This window comes from Psittacula echo (assembly GCF_963264785.1).
Source record: "Psittacula echo genome assembly, chromosome: 5".
NCBI classification, from domain to species: Eukaryota; Metazoa; Chordata; class Aves; order Psittaciformes; family Psittacidae; genus Psittacula; species Psittacula echo.
In genome coordinates this window covers 41,302,398-41,315,308 of record NC_137739.1, presented here as the reverse complement: position 1 = coordinate 41,315,308, position 12,911 = coordinate 41,302,398, and the positions used below count along the sequence as shown (strand labels likewise).

Genomic DNA, 12,911 nt, shown 5'->3' with positions numbered 1-12,911 from the left:
TTGCCAGTGACACAAAAAACCCAAAAACACATGCTTTTGCTGTTTCTTCTTAAGATTTCCACATCCTCTCCTCCCCTCTGGACCTCAGTAATGTCTTGCTAATGGAGACCACTCCTCCAGGAGCTCACACTTCTTTTCCCTCCTGTCACTCACCTTCTAGGTCTTTACATTGCTTTTTCTTCCTCTACTCCCTACTCCCATTCCTCTTTCCCTTTTCCCTGTCCCCATCTCCTGGCCTGTCATACCAGAGCTCCCATTTACTTCAGACCTTACATCACTACAAACATTTCTTCCCTTTTAAAAAACCCTGTAACTCCATTTTCAATTTACTGGTTCTTTCTGCTTTCACTCCATCTATACAACTCTTTTACACCCCTTTTAACTTCAATATTTTCCCCTTTCTTTTCCGTTTCTACAGTTCATCATCTGCTATTGCTTTTTTCTCTCCAGGCCAGCTCACCTTTTCAGAGCTTCAGCCCATTCCTCACCTTGGCTCTTGTGTCACAGTGAGATCCTGGACATACTGCATGAGTCCTCTGCTAGTGCCAACCATCACCAACTCCTCCAGGCCGAGCAGGGATTCTTCAGTGTCCCTCCATTTCTCACATCCCTTAAAGATTCCCTCACAAGAACAAGTTAACAGGTTTATACATGCAGTATCCACCCAAGTGCTCCGAAGATACTGCTCCTAGAAAAGACAGTATCTGCAATTAAAGCTAACAGTCACACTCGAGGACTATGTGAGAGAGGGAACAAACTAAAGGGGCAAAGGAGTTTGTGTGACGGTTTGTAAATCACAGCTTTATGCAGCTTTATGTGACTGCCAGGCAAGTCACGCAAAGAAATAACTGGAAAGTGTTAACAAAAACACAGTGCAAAGACTAATTAAGTCTGTACACAAGGCTAACTCTCCAATTCATTATGTATTAAGATAACAAGGAACATGAAAATATTGCTTTAAACTTTGGAAAAAATACTACGGAAGTAAAAGCAAAAGAGCTCATAGTAACAAATGGTACAGGCAAAAAGATAGGTGTATGCAGCAGGAACTGGTGAAGGCAAATGGGAAAGAAAACCTGTCTCTTCATCATGGCAAGAGACATACACGTCAACACTAAAACCTGTGTCGTTTAAAAGCGCTATTAAAAACCAGAGGAAGCGAGCAGTGAATTAGCAACACTCGCAAGCCGCAGAAGCTCCCGATGCCGATCACGGTTACGGAAAGGCGCCTGGCCAGCTCTAGCCAAGTGAAACGGCAGTGGGGACACGGCAGGACCGGGTTGCATGCTTGCTGCCAGGGAGGCGCCATTTGCCGGGAGTGAGACAGGCCTTAAGAGCTTCCCCGAGCTCACCTCAGCCCCGGCCCCTCCCGGACGGCTGTGGTAATTCCGCCGACTGCCCACCGCTGCGCTCCACGCTCCGGCCGGACAGAGCCGGGCCTACTCCCACGCCGCCAATCTCGGGCCCGCGGGACCGGGAGGCCCAGTAGATGCAACTCCGCCCGCGCGGTGGGAGTGCAAGCGAGCCAGTCACCCGCCGCGCCGCAGATCCTTCCCTTCCCGGGGCCGGAAGCGTGTGTCGAAGCCGTATCATCGAGCCAGGCGGGCCGCTCTAGGCGGTTCCGGTGGGGCGGCATGGAGGAGCGGCGGTACCGCTCGGCGTCCGGCGGGCCCATCGCGCTGCGGGCCCGCCAGCACAGCGCCTCCTGCCGGGAGCTGGCGGTGCGCTGCCCCCGCCTGCAGCTCCGCTCGCTCAGCGCCGTCACCTCCGCCGTCTGGCTGGCGGCCTACGGGCTCTTCGTGCTCAGCCAGGTACCGACCGCTCCCCGGGCCGGGCCGGGCCGCGCCGCGCCGCACCGGCCGCTGCCCTTCCCGCCGCCCTTCGGATCTCTCCGCGGCTCAGGCCGCGCCCCTGAGCCCCTGCCCCAGAAGTTGCGGGGGCACTCGAGAGGCTGGTGGCAGCGTTGTGTCCCCAGAGCCCGCCTGCCTGAAAGGAGCCACCCCGCCTTTGCCGAGCTGCTCATGGCAACGAGGGTAGCCAGAGCCGGTGGAAAGGTGGTCTCTGCATATGCTGGGCCTCCTCTGTGCCTCGAAGTGGTAGATCGTGGTGAGCTTGTGAAAAAGAGAGATGTGCCAGCCGGCGTCTGGGAGCCCACAGGCTGTGTGCCCTGGTTGAATTTGATGGCTTCTCAGATGCCTCTGTTGGTTTGTAGCCTCTTTCCAGACAGGGTAGATGTAGGTATGGGTGTTAAGTGATGCCTGGCACATTCTTGTGAGTCCAGATACCTACTTGGAGAGATGAGCTGTGGGAGTCTGGGATAAAGGATATATTGAAGAAGGTGACTGTTAATTGCCAAAGGGATTTTTTTGAGTGACTGAGGGAACACTGTGCTGTGAGTGTCATCTTGCTCATGCTTCACAGCTGGGGCAGTAAGACCTTGGCTGTGCAGATTTCAAAAGCTGCTGATAAATCCAAAAGCATTAGTTTAGATTCCTGATCTGTGACCCATACTTGCAGCGAGTGACCAGCTTGTAGACTCAGACCAGTTATCTCCAGATTGAAGTCGGTAGCTTGACCAGAGAAGCTGGTCACTGTGACCAGCGCTATGACTGTTTCACTTCAATTTTTTCAATAATCTTTCCCAAGGAATGAAAGCAGAGATTGCAATGTGAGTCAGCTGGCAGGCTTCCGATACAGAAGGATGGTTCACGTTTCTCTGGTTGGAAGGGAAGCTGAGCTCAAGTTTTATCTGTTACAAGAACATATACCCCAGCCAGTGGTTACCACCCACTACCCTCCTGTGTGGTTTTACACATGCTCATGCAGCTTGTATGCAAGTGACTGCAGTTCTTCCTTTCTGCCAGGATAGTCTCTCTCTCTCTGGATTTCAGTGTCTGTAATTCATTACTATTTTTTTTCCATTACAGACTTTCAGAGAAGTCCTTTATCCTTGTGTTTGAATGTGGCCATGGCTTCTTTATCTTACATGGTGGTACAGGTCCAGCTTGAGTGGTAGGGCCATGCAGTTCTGGTCCTTTAGGAAGTATCAGTTATAACTTTGATTTATGGGTACGTGGCCTTGAGCTCTCTAAAAACATGTCCCAGAAATAGGTTGTAGTTGCAGATCTTTAGCATGTATTGTCACACCTTCAAATGACTCACTGTTGCGTGTAGTTTCTGTAGTATTTTATGTAACTGCAATCCCAAGATTGAGCATACACAAGATGTTTGTCTTCAGATGAAGCACAGGAGAAGGCAAATGTTCTTTAGATTGATGTTTAAAGCAGGAAGAGAGATGAGGTTTGAACAAGTTTAGACTTGCAGTTCATAAGAAGAAAGCCACTAGGGCAGCAGTTTTTTCTAAAAGATTTTTGTTACCCTCTGAGACTCCACCCTCAGTACTAGTTAGCATCTCACAGCACTTCTCTGTCAGTGACATCATCTCTGTAGACATATGTGTCATACACTGTCATGGATGTAACTAGCTGGTTTTGTTTGAGATTTCTGCACTAAATTTACAAGGCAGTAGACTTTGGTCACCGTTTTCAGTTTCAGCTATTATTTCAGACTGTACTGTGAAGACTGATTTAAATCTTATTACACATGTATCAGCCAGCCAGGTGAATAAAAGGGCTCAACCTGAGTAAAATTGCCTTGTCACTGAAGCTTTAATATTATAATTTACTATTGCAATATTACTTCCTCTAAAGCTGTGTTAATTGTGATACCAGAGCTCTGTCTTTGCTTGGCTTATGTTACAGAATAGTATGGTGCTTTCTGCTGCTATTTTCATCACACTGATTGGCCTGATCATATACCTGCACTTTGTGAAAATTGACCAGGAATCCCTGTTGGTCATCGGCTCACTCGGCATTCAGGTGACTTCATCCTATGCATCAGGGAAGGAGAGCACAACCTTCATTGAGATGGGTCGTGTGAAGGATGTCGTTATAAATGAAGCTATCCATATGGTAATCATACACAGTTTTTCTTCCTGTGTGTCTGTGAGCACACTCGCATCCAGTGTATTTTCATGAGCGTGATTAACCAAAACAGTTAAACACAGCACCACCCATAGCTTTACTGACCTGAAGCTTTGCTTCAGATTTCTCTTTTGGTTCTCTGATCTGTTCTCTCACCCTTAAAAGAGAACCTAGGCCAAACAAATAACCTCAAAAAGCCAAATCCATCCCTTAGATAATGCCACTGACACTGAGCTAGTGGTTTTAGTTCTTTGTGTTATACTGCTTTTACAAATCCTGGTGCCAAACTCCACAAGTAGTCAAGATGGAGATAAGAAGATAGACAACACAGGAGATTATTTTTCCTGTTGCTGGGGTTTTCTGCGAAGCTCCTGTAGAAAAGCAAACTTTACCCTTCCAGCATGTATGTGTTGTTTTCAGGTTAAACTTTTAATAGAAAAGAACACAGGTACAATTATTTTATTTTTTTTATTGAGTGAAAGGAGGAAAGCTATAGATGCAAATCTGTAGACTTGACTGTGGCCTGGGGTGATTGGCCTTCAGTGCACGGAGTTGAAACACATCTTTCTGTGATAACACCAGGCACTTTGATAACATTTTCAAACTCCAGTGACTTTGTCTTGTTTGTCCTGTAGCAAAAAGTTATCTACTACTTGTGCATCCTCCTCCAGGACCCTGGAGATCCTCAGGGAGTGTCTGAGGTTGTGCCACTCTTTCAGGTGAGTTTGGCTGAATGGTGCAGGAATTCAGATCTGTCGTCTGTGTGCACGCCAGTTGAAGCTTATCTTTATTCTACTACAGGCAGCCGATTATGGTTGCCTTTCGCAGACTGGGCCTTCATGGTGGGTGGTGTTAGAAGTCTCATAGAACTACATACCAGAATGTTTTTTGCATCTGCTCTCCATTCGGAGAAGGGGGAGTTGTGTCCATCTGGACCCAACCACAAGCCTGCATGAACCAGGAGTCTTTGGCTCACAGTTCAATGTGTAGTCTTATGCTCAGTGTTACCACCATAACTATGACACTGTGCTGCAGTTGATTTTCTCTCAGCTTAGCATGCCAAAAGTGGTCATAAAACCTTATTGGCATTAGAATGACTGCCCTGTCTCGCCCATTGACAAAGATCACAGTACAAGCTGTTACCAGTTCGCTTAATGTATAATAACTTGTTTGATTTACCATTACCCTGTTTCCCCTTTCTCATATCCTACTAACTTGTTCTGACTGTTCCGAATCCCATTTTTGGGATTGATTTTCTTTTTGCATGTACATACCTAACACGACAATGCCCTGATCCTGGAGTGGTGGTTAGTAGCACAGAGGCACCTCACATCTTGGACTGCTGAAGTTTATAGCCCTCTCTGTCCTTCTTACTTCACCTACTGCTGGTGACTGTAATTTTGTAGTCCACATCCAGTTTATGACTAGATACAATTAGTCTCCAGCTAAATACTTACAGATATAAATAGACTATTCCATTTATACTTGCTGCTAACTCAGTCCCACAATTGTAAAGATGTTTACTAACAGTAATATAAATTATTTCACATTTAGTCAAGGGAAAAAAATGGACTTGCTGGAAACCAGCAAGTAATGAACTCCAGAGAGCTGCAATCAGGAAGCTGGTTTTAGTTATACATGCTCCTTTCCAGCTTCAGAGAGGCTGCCTGGCATTTGTGTAGTTTCTCCTGTCTTTATAGCTCAGTGCTGAACAGTTTTATTTTCATGGAAGTATCTTGGCATTGGTAGAGTTGACTCCACCAGCAGCAGAGGTACAGAAAGAACTGTGTGAATTTGCACTGGTAATTCTCACTTCAACATGCAAGTTAGTATGTTACTTAGTTTTGAAGGAACAGTAATTAGTAACTTTATTGTGTCTCCTTGACTGCGTTCCTCTAAGTAAATACAATTTACCATGTCACTGAGCCCAGGAGCACTTCTGTGCTGAACTGACCTATCGTTCTCTTAAGCAACACTTGCAAGGAGAGGTGTTTGATGGACTTTACACAGTAGTGCTGTTTTGGGAGCTCAAAAGTCAGGGGATTATAGGGACTGTGGGACTGGGAAACTTTCACCTTCTTGCTGGTTTTAGTGTGGTCCAGGTTAGAAGTGATAGAAAATCATTATACTTTGACCAGCATTGGCTGTTTGTGTGAAATGATGTTCCTAGTTAACCTTCCAGTGTCCTTTTGACAGTAGTAGCAGAGGCCAAGGGCCAGGTGTCTAAATTCCCTGTCCTGAAGGTAGATTTTTCAGGGTGAAGGTCTTCAAAGAGGCTGGATTGGTGTATGGAAATCTGCTGTTTGATAGGTCTGGAGGGAGTATGGCCCAATACATGGGTTGATGGGCTGGGAGGTGTGGGTGTTCTTCCATGCTATTACTGTGAGCAGTGAGCTGTTGAAGGGGAGGATTTCTGGTTTGGCGACAGATTCAGGTTAACTGCAGAATGTTGCTGCCTATTTTGACCTGACAGTTTCAGGGACCGGCGTTTTCAGTCACAGAGCAGGTATGGCTTAGGGAATGGCTTTGCATTGCTGTATCAGCAGTTCCACCTCTTGGAGTTTGACAGATTATTTCTCAACAAACATGTAAAAGGGAAATCTATTCTTTGACATTGACTTAGTGTGAGAAAGCTAATCAGCTACAGATATCTTGGTGTTGCATTCCTTACACGCATACATATACATATTCTAATAGCTTCATGTCAGCCATCTCCACATTCCTTTCTCTGCCTGAGAGTCTCACTAGTAGGAAGTTAAAGCTTTCCAGCTCTTTTACAGCCAGTTCAGAGCCTGATTCTTTGTTGTTTCACTTAAATTCTAGAGCTCCAAGCCACGTCTGGACTGCTTGATAGAAGTGTACAGAAGTTGTCAAGAAATCCTGGAGCAGAGGAAGACAGCTCCACCATCAAATGGAATAAAATAGTAAAAATAATTTTAAAACTCAAGGCAGCAAACTTGGAGCAGGACTCAGAGAAACACATGGAAAAGTAACCACAACACTGCCCTGTGGCTTTTTATATTTACATGAGTGGTGCATAAATACAGTGATGTTAAGGCTAAAGGCCCGCAGACTCACAGTTGTTACAGAAAATGGCAGCTCAGCACAGAAGCGAACCTTGAAATCCTCTGCTCTGAAGACAGGTGATCAGAACTCTTTAGACTCAGAAGCATTTTTTTCTTGCCTCTCCAGGAAAGAGTTATGGGGAAATAAGGCAAAGGGAGGCAAGAATATGTGTCAGATGGTTAGTCTTTTGTGGATCTGAAAATTATGCTTAAATAATAATTTAACCCTTGCCATACTGCCAAAAATAGGCTTTTTTGTTTGTTTCTATTTAACCCTTTGTTTGAAAAAAGCATGTACTACTCTAAATACCAAAGTTGATGTTTGGGCTGGGATAGTAACTTCCTGATCCACAGAATTTCAGAAAAAAAATAACAGAAAATTAAAATATGCTGTTGCAGTATATTATGTTTAATGAAAGCATAGGAGGGCAGACTTTGCTCTCTTTAGGGATTTGCTTGAAAGAGTCCCATGGGATGGGGCTCTGGAGGTAAGAGGGGTCAAGCAAAGCTGATCATAGTCAAGAATCACCACCTCTAAGCTCAAGGACAGTCCATCCTCATGAGCAGGAAGTCAAGCAGAAATTCTGGGAAGCCTGCAAGGATGAACAAGTTGCTCCTGGTGAAACTCAGGACACAAAAAGGCGGCATACAGAAGCTTGGAAGCTTCTTCCCTGGCGAAAGCAGGGACAGATAACAGATAACCTTGGAGGAATACAGCAACACTGCCCATGATGCAGTTAGGAAAGCCAAAGCCCACCTGGATTTGAATCTGTTGAGCGATGTCAAAGGCAACAAGATGGACTTTCTCTAAGTACATACAATATGAGGAAGATGCATTGGTGAAAATAATGGTAATGACTGTGTGAGTGAAGTTTCATTGGTCTGTGCTCTCAGGGGTAAGATTGGGAAATTCTTCTTTGCTGATGAGCTGAAAGTTACTGTAATCTTTAGCTGGTATTTTCCTCTCTTTTTTTTTTTTTTTTTTTTCCATGACTCCTTACTAATGTAGCTGAGAATTGAAATTTCAAAACAAGAGCTAAACCAGCATGTTGGCAGGAGTCTGGTGTCATGCTTAATTTGCAGACAGTGCTGTACTATGCTTGTCTACATCCTCTGTAATTAAAACATGCCACATTCTGTCATGCAATATGGGAGAGATAAGACGATTTTTAATTTTTTTTCTCACGGTACCATGAAGCTTGCAAGACACAGGTTAGCTCATGGCACAGGAAGCATCCTGGTTGTTCAAGTGAAAGGCAGCAGCTTGGGGGTGTGCCACTGGCTTCGAGGTAATGTTGTATAGGTTACTTCATTTTTTATGGTTCTATTTCTCTGAGAATGTGCACTGCAGAAATGATCAAGTAGCTGTGTACAGGAGGAAGCCTGAAGATTTTAGATATCTTGTGGAGAAGTGACCATCTTGTGCCCATGGAAGTGCACTTCAGTTATCCACTAAAGCTAAGAGATCATCAGCAGAGAGAAACAAGAGTAAGACTAGAGCAGGTTTCCATCAGGTATGCGCCTGGATACCAAACACAATCATCATCCATTTTTGTTTACATTGAGCCTATTTTGGGTTTTAAAGTAGTTTCCTCATTCTGAGAATAATACAGTTGAATTCATGATAACTGCATTTTATTAAGAACAAACAGAATCTCACAGTATCTCCCAGCCTTTTACATACACACGGCAGTTAGGAAAACAGGCTTTTGTCATCTCATTCTATGCTGCAGCAATAGTCATTGCCAGAAGCATTGATTAAAATAAAAATAGTTTTCTCTACCAAAGAATCATACAAAATAGGTATCTATAGAGGATTGGTTGGTTGAAATCAGGTGAGCTATAAATGATAGAATCATAGAATAGTCAGGTTGTATGTGCATCCATCCGAGTGGAGTGGACCCTGAAATACTCAAGTATTGGTGAATATTTTTAAGAAATAAGAAGAAAAGTTCTGTATGTCACACTTACCTATTTAAAGTGCAGTTATGGCTGAAAATACTGAGTTTCATGACAGCTGTTGCTTATTGAACACCCTGTTGGCCCCAGTACAAGTTTCTAAGGACAGCAGTGTTAGCACTTGTAAGGCAAGTACAGCCTCTGAACTGTGAGCTGGAGGCGTTTATGCTTTGAGCATCCTCAGCATTGATGGCAGCACAGCTTATGTTGACACTTCTGAACTGTGAGCTGGAGACATTTATGCCTTGAACGTCCTCAGCACTGATGGCAGCGCAGCTTATGTTGATGCAGCTTTCTTATTGGTGGGATACAAGCAGCAGGCTGCCAACAGACCTTCAGATAGAGGAGGGATTGTCAGGCACAGGTGACTGAGAGAGGAGAAATAATGCTCTCTGTATTCAAACTGATATGTGTGTGTGTGTGTGTGTGTGTGTGAGAGAGAGAGAGAGGAAATATGTACACAGTCTATCAGGAGATATAGCTTAAAAATATCTAAGAAAAAAAAAAAGACTAAATACTTTCTCAACATTGTTTTTGTCTCAGAAAGCTTCTACCCTTTTCCAGATCTTCAAGGAATGCTCCTTAAATGCATAACAAGTGGATACATGACAGTATGTGTAAATCAGGTTTGTGTTCATACAATCCTTTCCTGCCATATTGTTTCCACAACCCACCATGGGGTGGTTTGTTGTTGTGTTTTGGTTTTTTTTTTTTTTGTGGATTTGTTTTTGGTGGGGTTTTTTATGTTACAAAGATGCTGATAAGGGATGATTTAGAATTACTTTTGTCTGCCCAGCATTCTTCTCTTTTAATTTGTAGCTTTGCACCCATCATAGGCATGAAACAAAAACTTCATGAAGTATCAGCCCGGCTGTGTGCATTAGTTGGATGTTTCAAGGCAGGTGCAAGGGAGTGAAAAAGCTGGTATGGCTGGTTGGTTCATTTGTGAATAGCTTTAGTTTGCTATTGCTGAATTCTTTCTAATGGTTGGATTCACACTGGTTTAATTTGGGAAAGTTGCCCATGAATGCATAATTACCATGAAGTTGCACATGGTACTTTTGAAAGTGCAGTTATTACAGAATGCTTATCAAAATAGCTGAATTCAAGCCAGGCAGATACGGATTTTTTTTCAAGAAGAATTGAAAAAAAAAAAAGGCAGAAGAACAATACTTGAGTACACATTTGCTGACTACCTCCTCCTTGCTATGGTAGCATGAAGGAAGCAGGAGTTTGAAAGGAGCAGCTTCTGTCAAGTCAGAATGGCAGAGCTGATTTGGAAAGATCTGTTCCAGTTACTGAAATACAAGAAAAAGTACAAAATTTGCTTGCCTTGTCTTCCTTTGTCTGAGATGATGTGCAGTTTCAAACACACCCTGAAATATCTATAGCAGTGATTACAGAAAAGGTCTCTGAAAGTCCTTGTCTGACGGTGCAGCACGTAACATATAGCAGCAGAGATCTAATGTTCATCTACTGTGTAGAACAGCATCAACTCCCAAAATGCATCAGTCCTATAGGAGCTAGGGTATCATCTGACACTGTTCCAGTCCCAGTCAGAGTTCTCAACATGCAAAACCAGTAGGTTTCCACCTTTATTTAAAGTTGAAAATAAATTCTTGAGTACCACTGAACTCTTACTTTATATCTCTATGTCAGGTCTGAAATTACCCTTGCATCATAATTATTCTTGTCAGTTTAGTTCCTCTTCTCAACAGGGTCTTCGTTCTTTCTCTCTTTCTTTCTTTCTTCCTTTCACAACTGGAGCAAGGAATTGGAAAGTTTCTGTCCTCTGAAAGCTACAAATGGCAGTCCTCAAAGTGCACAATCATGTGCTTGTAAGCAAAGCAGTAAGATCAGGAGATGGAAGAAGAATGGGTGCAAGGAAGTGACTGGAGCACTGTGCAGGCAAATTACCTGAGGCATGGTGTTTTGGATGGAGTGTGGCATGGAAAGGAAACTCCTGCACAGTCCCCTAATTCAGTATTTTTTTAAGAAGACACTCTCTCTACCCACACCAAGGAACTTTGTCTATTATTATGCAAAAAGAATCAGAGCCCACATTAAATTAATGTGTGTAACCAGCAAAATCGTAGCAGTCTGCTATTTGGTACACAGTAGTGGGAAAAAACAAAACAGAAATCCAAACAAACAAAAAAGCCCCAAAGTAATTTGGAATGAGCCCTCAGAGCAGGGTGGGCCCCTTGGTGTTTCGGGGCACAGAAGGAAGAAAGCACCTATTTTCAGTCTCCCAGAGCTTGTTGGCAGGCGTTTTGCTTTGGCAGGGCTGTGTAGAAGATAGGAATGAAGGTGTCGAACAGCAGTTAATATAGCTGGCAATAAGAAGTGTTGCTTCAACAATCTAGGAAAACAGAGAATGATTAACTGTAAGTCAATTAGAGGTAAGAGTGCCCTTTGAGTTTTAGAACCTATTGACTGCATAACTTTTGCAAATGGCTTCCTCACATGCAATTATTCCATTTTGAAATGACAGTCTGTCTCAGAATTAGGTAGAAAAAATCTCCTGATTAAAGGTTCCAGCTTACAGGGACTTATTGAATGCGTATAGCTAGTGTGGCAGCCACATGTACCAGTCCTCAGGGCTTGCACAAATTGACCAGCTGTGATGCTGCCATCTAGAAAGAACAATACTGTTCATGTTGTAATTACCTTTGGAATTGCCATTGTGAAAAGCAGTTTTTCAGTGCTGTTTTTTCCAGAACACCTTTCTTTCATTTGACTGACTACAATCATGAAATCGTCTCGACAGCCTCCAAAGGTCAGCACAGAGGAATATGAGTAAGAAACCTTCAAGTGCTGTAGACAACAGAGAGTTTGAAAGAGTCATAGTTCTGTAAAAGAAAAACCGGCCACCTTAAACTAATGTTTACTACATCTTGCAAGAACACCAGATTTTCAGCAGCAATAGGCAGCATAAATAATGAGCTTTATCGGTCATAGCTGGTAGGGGAAGCTCAAGTGAGAGCTGCATTTCTAGTTTTCTCCTAGATGGCTCAATGCCTCCCTGCTTCAGAGCAATAGTCCAAACTTTGTTATATCTCAGATGGTGTTAGCAAAGCACATACCACTGAGATTTTGCAAGATGTCTGAGCATGTTTACTGCTCATCAATGAGGAAGTTATCTGTTTCATGAAACCCTGCCTTGCACTGTAGCTGTAATTTTCCTTTGTTTATGTAGTGTTCAAACATAGTACTGACTTCCCTCATCTCTGACTTCTACAACTTAACTTCTGGATCCACTTGAAGTTAAAAGACAAACTTTCAATGACTTTAAGTGGACTCAAGGGACTGTTTTTCTGTGGGAGGTAAGTTATTTTGCTTCAGTGTTCCTCACCCATACCATGGTGTTATAATCCAGTATGCTGATACCATCTTCGTTCACAGCTATCCAGACTGGAGAGTCTTCTAATGAGGAAGGCAAAATAGGCTGGAGAGAAAGAAAATTAATTTAGATAATTTTTGACCACCACACATTTTTTTTAAATTTAACCAGGTCAGACCAGTAAGCCTATGAGAGTGAATCCCATAGGCTTACTGGTCTGACCTGGTTAAATTTTTAAGAGGACTTTTCTCAAAAACTGGAATAACTTTCAGATTTACATAGAATTTTGGGACTACTGGCACAAGAGATGCAATGATAATGATGGCTTGAGATTAATTAAATTCTACCAGTGTAGTTAAAGCTCAAGCAAGTGCTAGGACAGAGCAACAAAACAGCAGTTCTGCTCTGCCCTGATTCTTGCACTGCTTTCATCAGGCAGGCAGGCAGTGAAGCCTGTTGGTTTCTGGGATACCAGTACACCCAGTACCATCACATCAAAGCAGTCTTCTTTCTTATGGATTTTGACAAATATGCATCAATTATCTGCTAAAAGATGAGTTA

At 43.3% G+C, this 12,911-nt stretch overlaps 2 protein-coding genes across 2 annotated transcripts in view; one reads left to right on the top strand and one right to left on the bottom strand.

Moving 5' to 3' along the window:
• Positions 1-1,634: 1,634 nt before the first annotated feature.
• Positions 1,635-6,908, top strand: PIGH (phosphatidylinositol glycan anchor biosynthesis class H; the record flags this gene model as incomplete). The annotated part of the gene is made up of 4 exons (XM_080619405.1): positions 1,635-1,811; positions 3,762-3,971; positions 4,619-4,702; positions 6,807-6,908. The coding sequence occupies 4 exons, from the start codon at positions 1,635-1,637 to the stop codon at positions 6,906-6,908; spliced, it is 573 nt and encodes a 190-aa protein (XP_080475531.1).
• Positions 6,909-11,192: 4,284 nt separating this feature from the next.
• The window catches only part of PLEKHH1 (pleckstrin homology, MyTH4 and FERM domain containing H1), a gene marked incomplete at both ends in the record, with an annotated part of 55,037 nt that continues 53,318 nt past the window's right edge, over positions 11,193-12,911 (bottom strand). Inside the window, 3 exons of the mRNA XM_080618848.1 lie at positions 11,193-11,369; positions 11,678-11,824; positions 12,369-12,455. Coding sequence (XP_080474974.1) covers positions 11,193-11,369; positions 11,678-11,824; positions 12,369-12,455 — 411 coding nt within the window. The remainder of the gene's footprint in view (positions 11,370-11,677; positions 11,825-12,368; positions 12,456-12,911) is intronic.